At 46.0% G+C, this 12971-nt stretch overlaps 1 protein-coding gene across 1 annotated transcript in view; it reads right to left on the bottom strand.

Moving 5' to 3' along the window:
* Positions 1-12971, bottom strand: part of PODXL2 (podocalyxin like 2) — a 37132-nt gene that overhangs the window by 11081 nt on the left and 13080 nt on the right. Inside the window, exons 3-4 of the mRNA XM_040463293.1 lie at positions 5569-6365; positions 4802-4876 (exon numbers count right to left, since the gene is read on the bottom strand). Coding sequence (XP_040319227.1) covers positions 4802-4876; positions 5569-6365 — 872 coding nt within the window. The remainder of the gene's footprint in view (positions 1-4801; positions 4877-5568; positions 6366-12971) is intronic.

The raw sequence follows: 12971 nt of genomic DNA, 5'->3' as shown, positions 1-12971 counted from the left end.
CCTCTTCAAAAGGAACCAGGGCTCCCTGAAGAAAGGGCCAATTCCAGAGTAGGGCAGAGAGAGTACAAGACAGCCTGAAACATCTAGTAAGTACGTCTGTGGTGTGCACTCAGCAACTCAGGGGCCTCAGACACAGGATCAACTCCTCTCCAGCCGTTTCTGTCTCTAGGCCTTCGCGATCCAGTCCTTTGTGCTGAAGAGCTCTTTCAGGGCCCTCACCGAAGGATGGTTGGTACCACCCCCCCCAACACCTCTCGTCCTGGTGCCTCGAGGCTTCTTTCTGTTGTGCAGAGCAACAGGTCAGTTCCCTGCACCACTACCGAGGATTTTCTTTTGCCTTCCAGAACCCAAAGACCGTACCTCTCAGTTTACTACTTCATCCTTCTGCTTCCTCTCTTGGATTTTCTCCACAGGCTCCTTTCTAGTTGCCTCTGCGTGGACCATCTGTGATGTTGTAGGTCACGTAAAAGAAGCTGTACGTCTGCGCTGCTTATTTCACAATCTTGCGGATCAAATTCCTGACACTGAAGCTTTACCTTGCAAGACTTCCTCTGAGAGGCTGTCAGCACTTTCCTCCCTATCTTTTTCTCAGGATGTGTTCTCTGCAGAGCTCCATCATTTTTATGTGCATGACTCCAATTACTTTTCATTGAACCCTTGACGTTTCATTCCAGATTAAAGACTAAAACATGAAAACTAAATGCAATGCCTTGTTCCGGGTGAGACCCTGGACCCCTGGTGAAATCTAAGAAACGTCTACAAATTATACTTGTGCATCAGTCAGGGTTAACACCCCAATTTTGACAGTTGTGCTGTGATGAGCTGAAGGACCAGCCTTGCTCTGAAGACACACATACTCAGGTATTGAGAGGGAAGGACAAAAGGCAACAATGCCATCAACTTACTCTCAAATGGTTTTAAAAAATGTTAAGAGTTGGTGAATCTGGCTGAAAGATACATGGGATTTCTTTGTATAAGTCTTCTGAGGTTATCTCAAAATAAAAAGCTATAAAAAAAGAACAGGAGAAAATTAAAGACGTTCCTCACACTAATGAAGGCCAATAGAGATATGTCCTTGCAGAAAGAGCTGCTAACGGGTATATTTCAGGAAGAAGGTGGTTAAATTCAGAAGAAAGGAATGGGGATGTGAAAAGACGTGCAAGCAAAGAAACGAATAAATATATTGATAAAGCAAACAAGCACTGTTAATAATAGTGACTGATGCTCAATAACAGTAATCGTCAGAGAAATGAAAATCAAACCCATAATGAAATTCTACCTCACACCCATTAGGATGGCCACTATTGAGGGGCGCCTGGGTGGCTCAGTTGGTAAAGCATCTGACTTCGGCTCAGGTCATGATCTCACGGTTGGTGAGTTCGAACCCTGTGTCAGGCTCTGTGCTGACAGTGTGGAGCCTGGAGCCTACTTCAGATTCTGTATCTCCCCCTGTCTCTGCTCCTCCCCTGCGTGTGCTCTTTCTCTCTCTCAAAAATAAATAAACAGTTAAAAAATTAAAAAAAGGATGGCCCCTATTCAAAAAAATAAAAAGAAAGAAAGAAAGAAACAGAAAACAGGGAAGGTCTGAGTCAGTTGAGCATCCAACTCTTGGTTTCGGCTCAGGTCATGATCTCACGGTTGATGAGTTTGAACCCTGGTCAGGCTCTGTGCTCTGTGCTCTCTCTCTCTCTCTGCCCCTCTCCCATTCTTGTTCTCTCTCTCTCTCTCTCTCTCTCTCTCTCTCTCTCTCTCCCTCTCTCTCAAATAAATACACTTAAAAAAAAAAAAAAAACAGAAAACAAGTGTTGGTGACGATGTGGAGAAACTGGAACATTTGTCCACTGCTGGTGGGAATGTAAAATGGTTCAGTCACTATGGAAGACAGTACCAAGGTTTCTTAAGAAATCAAAAATAGAGTCACCATATGATCCAGCAATTCCATTTCTGGGTATATATATATATATATATATATATATATATCCCAAATCATTGAAAACAGGGTCTCAAAGAGATATTTGTATACTCGTGTTCACAGCGGCATTATTCACAGTAGCCAAGATGGGGGAGCTACCCAAATATCCACTGGCGGATGAACGGATAAACCAAACGTGGTCTATACATACCATGGAATGTTATTCAGACTCAGAAAGGAAGGAAATTCTGACACAGGCTACAACATGAATGGACCTTGAGAACATTCTGCTGAGAGAAACAAGCCAGTCACAGAAGGACAAGTACTGTATGATTCCACTTATAAGACGCACTTAGTCAATTTCTTAGAGACAGAAAGTAGGGTGGTGGTTGCTGGGGGTCTGGGGACAGAGTTTAGTTTTGCGAGATGAAACACTCTGGAGATCTGTTTCACAACAGTGGTAACGTACTTAACACCGCGGTACCCTAAAAATGGTTAAGATGGTAAATTTTACGTTAGATTTTTTTTTTTTTTACCACAATAAAAATATCCATCACTGGGGTGCCTGGGTGGCTCAGTCGGTGAAGCATTCGACTCTTGGTTTCGGCTCAGGTCGTGATCTCACAGTTCGTGAGTTTGAGCCCTGCGTAGGGCTCCATGCTGACAGGTTGGAGCCTGCTTGGGAATCTCTGTCTCTCTCTCTCTCTCTCTCTAAATAAACAGACTTAAAAAAATAAAATAAAATCTTAGAAAAAAACACACCATAAAAAATACGAATGGCTAATTAGGTGGAGATCAAATATTAAATGCGAAAGACTAACAAGGTAAAAACAGGGAAAGCAGAATGAAAGCATTTTTATAGGGGAGTCTAGGTGGCTCAGTCGGTGAAGCATTCGACTCTTGGTTTCGGCTCAAGTCATGACCTCGCAGCTTCATGAGTTCGAGCCCTGCATCAGTTTCTGCGCAGGCAGAGCAGAGTCTGCTTGGGATTCTCTCTCTCTCTGCCCCTTCCCCACTTGTGCTGTCTCGGTCTCTCTCAAAATAAATAAATAAAACTTAAAAAATATTGGAAAAAAAAAAGGAAGCATTTTTATATATGTATGTGTTGTTTGGAAAGAGGAGAGACATTATCTTTAGACTTTATTATTCAAATATGCACACACAAAATTTAATGGCCTCAAGTACCCATACTGTGGTCTCTAAGTACCGTATTTCAATAAAACGAATGAGGGCTTAGAGAAATGTTGATTTCATGTCTAGGGAGGGAAAGTACGAGATGAGCCTGGCACATTGTATTATACCAGAAAACCAGGAAACTATCAAACACTAACAGGTTGGTCAAAAAGAAGCCACCTCAAAGAGGCTCTCAATGGCCAGGGACGGGCATCAGTAAGAATCATCACTGCAACAGCTCAAAACACATCAACAGTGTTAAAAATCCACTTGTTCATTACTTATAACGGAAAAAAGAAAACCTCATGGATCACTCTTGAATTAATAAACACACGCGTCGCATACACTTTACCTTCTCCCCTAAATCCACTAAATGATAGTAAAGGTCAAAAACCACAATGACAAGGGGCACCTGGGTGGCTCAGTTGGTTAAATGTCTGACTTCGGCTCAGGTCATGATCTCACAGTCCGTGAGTTCGAGCCCCGCGTCAGGCTCTGTGCTGACAGCTAAGAGCCTGAGGCCTGCTTCCGACTCTGTGTCTCCCTCTCTCTCTCTGTTCCTTCCCTGCTCACGCTCTGTCTCTCTCTCTCTCTCGAAAATAAATAAACATTAAAAAGAAAAAAACAACCCACAAAGACAAGAACAAAACAAAACTGAAAAGGAGACAAGAGCGTGAGCGTCTGGCCCCGGAGGCCTACGGAGGAGCTACATTCTCCTGGTCTAGCAGGCCCCAAAGAGCTGAATCCTAAGCCAAAATGGGACAAGCTGAGAAGCAGTCACACTTCTACTGTCAAACTCCCAACTAAAACGTTCTCAAATAGGCAGTGCTGGTTACCTTTGGAAGAGGGGATGAACGTGATTCTAAAAACAGGAAAACTGTTTGAAAGTCTGTTTAAGAAGTGGCTGGATCCCTAATTCCTCTCCCCAACACTGCACAGCTGACAAATGTCCCCACTCCCTGGCAGAAGACTGGGAATGGATTCTTCAAAGAGGGTTAAAACAGAGGCTCTCTGACCCAGAGGTCACGGGGCACAACTGAGGGAGGGGGCTCACACTGCAAAGCAGGGGGGGTAAATGAATTTATCTATGTACATGTGTTCTGACACCGAGACACCCACCCCTCTCCCCACCCTGGCTCTCAGAACACTGGCAACTAGCCCTTTACGCTCCCAGTAGGACCGATGTCCCTTTTTCAAAGAATCTAATTGCCCAAAGAGGAAGGACCTAAAAATGTTGACATTAGAAATCGTCTAATAAAATGGCCCAGCCAGTCCACCCTCCTGAGAAACCACAGTTAGCAAACCCCAATCCTAAGCTCAAAGCTTCCAACTGGCTTTTTGATGGCCCTCCTTAAATAGCTCTGAACAAACCTACCAGGCATCTGAGGAGCAAATACACGTGAGAAAACCAAGGCCAACAGTAACAAATAAGGAAAGCAACTTTTTAAAAACAGTTCCAATATCCTCCAGGAGATATGGCATTGCAGATGTGAACAAAACAACCCCCTGAAATTAAAAACGGAGTAGGGCGAGAATAAAAGAGCCTCTAGAAACTTAAAAATATACAGGCGCTCCTCTTTTAGACATGGGTGGGTGCTGGTTCACCCCCTGAGTTAGGCTGGCCCCCGTGACTGACGGGCTAAGCCCCCCTCCCATCCCCCGTGCGCCCGCCCGCCTCCATCCTTCCTTGAGGCCCCCGCCTAGTTCGGCACTCACACAGTCTATGTTCTCTGTCATGTTCAGAATGATGTAGTTTTTCCCGGCCAGATTGCTCCAGTCTTTGCAGATCACCTGCGCAAGGAAACAGAAAGAAGGGTGACGGTTACAAAGGCACGAGGAAAGGCATCCAGAGAAACTCTTTGAGATGCTGGAAGGTGAAGGCCAGGTACAGGTTTGCAGCAGCTTGGAGGGAGCTGACAGCCTCTGCAAGGTGCCGTGCCCAGACTCCGGCCCAAGACTCACAAGCCCAGATGTGTCCAGGGACCCCACGGAGGATGTCTTCAGCGAGAGGAGGGGCCTGACAGCACAGGGCTTGCCAGAGCCACAGACTCCCAATGGCAACCCCGTAGGGGTTTAGTGTTCTGTCGGCCCAACAGGAAACAGGCCTGCAGGCCTGATGCACGGCCTGACACAGTGGGACTCCCTCCCCTTCCGCCTAGTGGAGGGAGCCGGCCTGGGTGTGTGGGCTAGGGCCGGTTGAGGTGAGGAGAGCAGGGGTGGGTGCGGAGAGGGGGTGGAGGGCACAGGTCAGGCAGTGGGAAAGGCCAGCGGTAGCACTGAACAAGGCCAGGCCGAGGGAGCTGAGCTCTCCCAAGGCTTTTTACCTTTGCATTGAAGTGTGGGTGCGCATCCCAAAAGTCCCGCCAGAGAGGGGCTGCCCACCTCAGCCTGGCACACCCTCCCATCCCCCCTGTGCACCTGGGGATGACCAGGCTCCTCAGAGAAAGGTGCAGCCGCGTGGCCCTCGAGTGCCCTCACTTTACCTGAGTAGAATCCCAGGGTATGCTGGACTGGGCTTCGGTGGCCTGTCCTTCCTGGGGCTGCTGGCTGAGGTCTTCTTGCCCCAAGGTGGCAGAGGCAGGTGTCAGTTCCGCGTCTCGGGGGGCCAGCGGGAGAGAGGAGGAGGCTCCAGGGTAAAGGGGGTCTTCAGCTGGGGTCTCGGCCCCACTGGGAGCTTCTGTCTGAGGGAACGAGGCTAAGGACGGCACCTCCGCTTGCTTGCCAGCCAACCCTGCTGCTCCCACGGTGGCCTCCTCGCTTGCCTCCTGAGGAGCCTCAAACTCCACCCCACGCCCCGTGGCCGGCAGCGTCGTGCCCCCCGTCTCCTGGCTGACGAAGTCCTGCCCCTCTGGGGTCACTGTGCTCGGGGTGACTGCGGACGGTGACAGGCTGGGCTCCATGCTGCTGCCCACCTCCACACCCGAGGAGGCCTGTTCCCCAGATTCTTCGTGCCTGTGCTTGGCAACCCCTGGCACCCTGCTGCCGCTGGTGGGAGAAAAGCCATGGCCCTGAGTTTGGGCTTCTTCTTGGGATCCGTTCACAGGCAGCAGCTCCTCCTCTTCTTCCTCTTCCTCTTCCTTCTCTACCTCTTCCTTCTCCCTTTCCTCCTCCTCCTCCTCCTCGTCCTCCTCGTCCTCCTCCTCTTCTCCAGGAGCCACATGCCAGGGTGGCTCCACCAGGTTAATCTTGGGCAAGGGTGAGGGCGGGCTCGGCACCTCCTGGCCCTGGCTGGTGTCTTCTATGGGACCCGCCTTCTCCGTCAAGTCTGGAAAGACGTAGTCTATGGACAGAGACAGAAACCTCATTCGCTAGTTTCATCATCCATCACTGAGGTGTTCAGTGTTCGCTGAGCAGATGATAGAAAGGAACCATGAGACCCACAGGGGGACAGTGGGGAGTTGGACTACCGGTCATATTGGAAAGGAGTGGGAAAACAAGGCTGGATGGTGGGGGTTCGGGGGGGCAGACTGTGGAGGAGACAAGGGCCAAGCTGGTCCCTGTTTCTTTCATGATGATACAAATGACACAAATCTGCCACTAAAATTCTATGAATACAAGAATGTGAACAGTAGAAAGATAGCTTGTATGATCGCACCCCTTGGAGATAGCTCTCGTTAACAGTCCATGACAAGAAGTTAACATCTTCTCTATCATTCTTATAATGGGTTTGTTTCCTTGTCTGCAGATTTCACCAAGAAGACTCAGACAACCCATTAGAAAAGGTTCCCTCCCCCATCAAAATAAATAAACTTTAATTTTTTTTTTTTAATTTTTTTAAAAAAGGGGCACTTGGGTGGCCCAGTCAGTTAAGCATCTAACTTTTGGTTCTGGCTCAGGTCATGATCTCGTGGTTCATGAGTTAGAGCCCTGCATGGAGCTCTGTGCTGGCAGCAGAGAGACTGCTTGGGATTCTCTCTCTCCCTCTCTCTGCCCCTCCCTCCCTCTCTCTTAAATTAAATTAAATTAAATTAAATTAAATTAAATCTTTGTTAAAGAAAAAAAGTTTCCCTTTAAATCTCTTTACTAATGGGTTGTTATGGGGGTCCTCTTGGTAAAACCATTGAATGACGTCTGAGAACCCTCTGATCACAGGAAAAGATGAAATACAGAGATCATGGCCATTGTTCCTAAACTGTGCTCTTTTGCTGAGATGTAGGCCTTGGCTGGGAAATAAAAAAGATGCCAGGAGAGCTCGAGAGAGTCCAGCGGCTGAGCCCAGAGCCTCCCAGAACTGACAGGGTCACTGTTGGCAGTGACAGTGGGACTTTTTACCCTCGCTGCTATTCCTGGGAATCACATCTTGAAGTGCAGAACTTAGGAGGCTTCCTGGATGGCAGGATTTGTTCTGGCTTTTCAGTGAAGCCTAGGCCCTTTCAGGGTAATGACATATAAAAATCATGAGCCAGTTCTGTTAAAAATTCCTTTAAAACACTGGAAGGTATTTCTAGGTAGCAGCTTTTATTGGCTGCCATTTTGTTACAAATAAAAAATATCTAAGACCGTTTTAAAATACTCTTTAGACATGAGAGAGATGGTAATAGTTTAAAGTGGAGAACTGGGCCTCCTCCTCCAAAATGTCTATCAAATCAGAGAATGGCTTTTCAACTGTCAGATTAAATTTTGAAAGATTTAGATACATTTCTGGGAACATGGAAAGCAGATGAGACCAACGAACAGATAACCCCTCAGCCAAGACAAACAACAGGGAAAGATAGTGGTGGAGGGAGGGTCTCTTCCCAACAGAATTAAGGAGACAAAACAACTATGGGAGCAGCAAGGACACACAACAAAGAAAATTCACGGAATTGAAGATAATTTTTAAATTCCAGTTAGAACCTCAGAGAGACCCAAAGATATTGCATCCCCAAAATGAGAACAAATAATAAAATCAAGTAATCTCTAAAAAATAAAAAATTTGTAGAAACTGAAATTAAATTCTTGAAATGTAAAAATTCAATAGGGTAGTTGGAAGAAAATGTCAAGAAAAAGTCTCCAAAGCAAAAGTAAAAGGACAAGAAAGAAAAGTTGAAAGATACAGATGACCAGTGCAGGAGGTATAATATCTAATACAATTTCCAAACAGACAAGAACCTTAAAATAGAGAGCATAAAGAGTCAAACAAAGAAGAAATTTCCCAGGCCTGGCAGCAGAAGTCTTCACATTGAAAGTATATATAATTGAGGTGAATGATAAGAGACTCACACCTAGCTTTATTCTCATGACATTTCAGAATTCTAAGGAACAAGACAAGATTCTAAAAGCTCTCAGAAGAAGAACACATAAAGTAACAATAAAGAGATTATCAAATTATCATCAAGCTTCTAATTCATAACGCTAGACTGCAGGAAGGAAATTGAAAATGCATCCCAAATTCTGAGGGAAGTTTATTTTGAACCTGGAATTTTATACCCAACTAAACTATCAATGAAGTGTGATCACAACATACAGACATTTTCATATATGCAAAGACTTAAAGGTTTGAGAATCCGCGGATTCTGAGAGAAGTATTTTAGGAAGTTCTCCATGAAGTCTAAGGAAGACTGGGAATCAAAAAACATAAGAGGAAGTCATGAAAATAAATCTCTGAAGGGAAACTGTGCAGCAGGCCTAGAGAACAAGCATTCACATAAGAACATGGAATCACAGGGTTCTGAAAATTACTACAAAAGGAAAATCGACTCCCTATAAGAAAAATTATGATTTTTAGCTGAATGATCTTAGTGATATTTGAAAGCCCACTGTGATATTTAAATAAATAATTAGAGGGGTGCCCAGGTGGCTCAGTCAGTTAAGCGTCCACTTGGGCTCAGGTCATGATTTCACAGTTCATGGGTTTGAGCCCCACACTGGGCTCTGTGCTGACAGCTCAGAGCCTGGAGCCTGCTTTAGATTTTGTGTCTCCCTCTCTCTCTGCCCCTCCCCCTGCCTGCACTCTCTCTCTCCTTCAAAAATAAATAAACATTAGAAAAAATTTTTACTGAACAATTAGAATATTCTACCCACCCCACTTTTGTTAAGTATACTCTTTTTGAGTCAAAGAGACTGGTCACTGGATATCTTCCACTCCTCACAGTCTGCAGGGAAACTTACCTATTTCCCACACAAAACAGTCAGTCATGGCACTTAGGGGGGAGGTGTGCTCATGGAACAGAGACCACAGAACACTGAGGAGCCAGACACCAGCCTCTAATACTGAACAGTCTAGTATCACCTTTATAAATATGAACAAACGATCAAGATTCACAGGACATTAGAGGAAAGCCAGGCTCATGACGAAGCATGAAGGAGAGAAAGAAAAGCAACCCACCTCTGAGAGACGAGTTAATCCAGAAAACAAAAGAGAACCTACAAAAATGTCATATTAACACCTCTAGAGAGACTCAAGAAGAAATTATGCCCATAAAACAAGTATATAAAAGAATAAAAATATTTTAGTTCAATATAAGTAAGCATTTCGTAATATCTCTGTTTAAAATCGAAATGCAATGCATAAAAACCTATTGAAATGGCCTAGATGGCCACCTGACAGGAAAATGATATAGTAGCATGTCAGATGGCTTCTGGGGAAATGGACATATAAAATCCCTCACATCATGAAATTTTATGGTCAGGAGACTGCTCTGACAGCAATGTGTAAGAATCTGATGAAAGAGGGGATGAATGAAAGCAGAGAAAAGAGTTGGGGAGCTTGCTGCACGTTCCAGGAGAGATGAACACAGGTAATGACATTGAGACTGATGAGAGAACAGATTCAAGAGCTGGCTCCAAGGCAGACTTGATAACCTGTGTGTACTGGCTGACTAACAGGAAGAAGGGGGCACTCTGGCTGACTGTGGGGGCAGCCGTGCCCTCAGCAGAAATGGCGAAGTCTAGAGGCCAAGTGCCCTGGAAACCCTCAAGAAGCACTTGAAATAGTCAGTAGGCTCAGGAAAGCCTAGAATATGCTGGGGATGCGGTGGATGGTGGTGCACTCCAGCAGAATCCCCCTGGGCTGGGGGAGTTCCCAAGAGGGCAAGCTGACCAAAACGATCCCTCTACTCATTTGATGTGGACTTTCCAAAAGTCGAGCTCTCTATTCCTCCAAAGGCAGCCTGGCTCCCAACAGAATTCCCTCAACTAAACTGGACAATAACAGCCGTCATGCTGTGGGTGATGGGGCCTGGAAGCCAGAAGAGTCAGCCACCAACTGATTTGTCTGAGCAACGGTCAGTCCCTGGGCTTCTCTGGGCTTCGGTTTTTCATGGGACGAATGGATACTGGCATATCTGATTTCTAAGGTTCTTCCTGGCGCTGATATTCAACGCTTTGGAGATAGTTTTGATAAGTGTGTCTCATACACCAGTGACATTAAAAACAACTCCTCTGCCGTCCCAAATAAGAATAATACAGGATTTACGAGACCACGAACTCTGATTGCCAAGCAAGGAGATTTTCTTCACCCCTGTGTTCCCAGCACCTAACACAGTGCCTGGCCCAGTGCAGAAAAGAGAGCAATGTGTGTTTGCTGAACTCTTGACTAGCGCCTTCTGCCTCCTGAACCCAGGACCTGTCCATTTAGGGAGAGAGAAGCGCCTCTGAAGGTGTGGACTACTCCTTCACTAGCTCCTCCCCGGCTCCCTCCGTGTGATTACTCCCACACAGCCAGCCCTTGACTCATCATCTCCACACTTCTTTCTCAGTGAGTTACTGATTCCAAAGACTTTCTCTATGGCCTCCATGCTAACTAAAGACTCCCAAATCTACATCTTCCACCAAGCCTTTGCTCTCTCCAGCCCTCTCATCTCTGGTGACTTGACAAATCACTAAATAATGCACCCTGGTGCTTGGACTCAGCAGGCTTTTTTTCTACTTTTTTTTTTTTTTTTTTTTTTTTACCACCTCTCCCTTTCCAAAATTATTCCTTCTTCTTTTACTGTGCGATCTCAGTTCCCGCTGCGTATCAGCAGTGTGGCCTTGGACATGCACTTGACCTCCATGTGTCTCCTCTTCCTTATCTATAAAACAACAGTAGTACCTGACACACAGCGCTGTGGTCAGGATGCACTGAGATAAAGCCTGGGCACAGCCCACACTGCACAGCGAATACCTGAGTCACTTGGGCTATTCCTCTACCTCCTCCCCGTTATTATCATTAAATTTACATACTATAAGATCATAATAGGAAAAGTGGCACCATTTTGGAAGTCTGCTCCACAAGACGAGGAGTAAGAGAAGCGCCTGAGTGATAAATTAGTCAAGGAGAATCCTGGGAAGAGGGCAGGGCAGGAAAGGATTGACGGTTTCCTGACAAATCTAGATATGATCTGAGTATGAGAAATGTCTCTTACACAGAAACAAGAATTTAAGGGGAGACCCTGTGGGGACACAAATTATGAACCAAAGAAGGTGTGGAGGGAAGTGGAATGGGAGCAGGTGTGGGACCGACCCTGGTGGGATGGAAACGAGGATGCCAGGAAGAGTGGGCAGGGGGACTGGATCCAAATATGAACATAGAATAACAAGTAAAGGGGCGCCTGGGTGGCTCAGTTGGTTAAGCATCTGACTCTGGACTTTGGCTCAGGTCACGATCTCACAGTTGTTGGGATCGAGCCCCTGACTGTGCAGGACCTGCTTGAGAGACTCTCTCTCTGCCCCTCCCACACTATCGCATGTGTGACCACTTTCTCTCTCAAAAAAAATCAAGTTTAAAAAAAAAAAAAAAGTAAAGAAACCATCCTTTGTCCAAGAGTAGCACCAAGATTCACTGAGAAAGAGAACAGCACTTGTATGACATTCCTGTCAAAAATGCAGAACCTGAATGTAATCATGGGGAAACACTAGACACAACTGAGAGGTATTCTACACAATAACTAGCCTGTGTCATTCAAAAATGTTAAGGTCATGAAAGATAAATAAAGTCTGGAGAACTTTCCAGAATAAAAGTAACGAGGCATGACAATAAATGCAGTACATGATCTTGGACTGGATACTGAACTGTAAAATATAATTTTGTTTTCTTCTGCTACAATGGACACTGGGCAGGGGGTGGGGGATGGAAAGTCTAAAGTTTGTAATTATGTAACAGTATTGTATCCATGCCAATTTTCTGATGGTCATTGTACCCTGATTTTGTAAGAGAATGTCTCCATTCTTGAGAAATATACACTGAGGGGCACCTGGGTGGCTCAGTCGGTTGAGCATCCAGCTCTTGATTTCGGCTCAGGTCGTGATCTCACAGTTTGTGGGTTCAAGCCCCACATCAGGCTTCATGCTGACACAGCCGACCCTGCTTGGAATTCTCTCTCTTTCCCTCTCTCTGCCCCTCCCCCACTCTCTCTCTCAAAATAAATTTTAAAAACTTTAGGGGCGCCTGGGTGGCGCAGTCGGTTAAGCGACCGACTTCAGCCAGGTCACGATCTCGCGGTCCGTGAGTTCGAGCCCCGCGTCGGGCTCTGGGCTGATGGCTCACAGCCTGGAGCCTGTTTCCGATTCTGTGTCTCCCTCTCTCTCTGCCCCTCCCCCGTTCATGCTCTGTCTCTCTCTGTCCCAAAAATAAATAAATGTTGAAAAAAAAAATTAAAAAAAGAAAACAAACTTTAAAATGTTAAAAAATTGGGGCGCCTGGGTGGCGCAGTCGGTTAAGCGTCCGACTTCAGCCAGGTCACGATCTCACGGTCCGTGAGTTCGAGCCCCGCGTCGGGCTCTGGGCTGATGGCTCAGAGCCTGGAGCCTGTTTCCGATTCTGTGTCTCCCTCTCTCTCTGCCCCTCCCCCATTCATGCTCTGTCTCTCTCTGTCCCAAAAATAAATAAATGTTGAAAAAAAAAATTAAAAAAAGAAAACAAACTTTAAAATGTTAAAAAATTGGGGCGCCTGGGTGGCGCAGTCGGTTAAGCGTCCGACTTCAG

This window comes from Herpailurus yagouaroundi, unplaced genomic scaffold (genome assembly GCF_014898765.1).
Source record: "Herpailurus yagouaroundi ecotype Mexico unplaced genomic scaffold, PumYag 387, whole genome shotgun sequence".
NCBI classification, from domain to species: Eukaryota; Metazoa; Chordata; class Mammalia; order Carnivora; family Felidae; genus Herpailurus; species Herpailurus yagouaroundi.
Note: the sequence above shows the minus strand (reverse complement) of the source record. Positions and strands in the feature narration are given on the sequence as shown.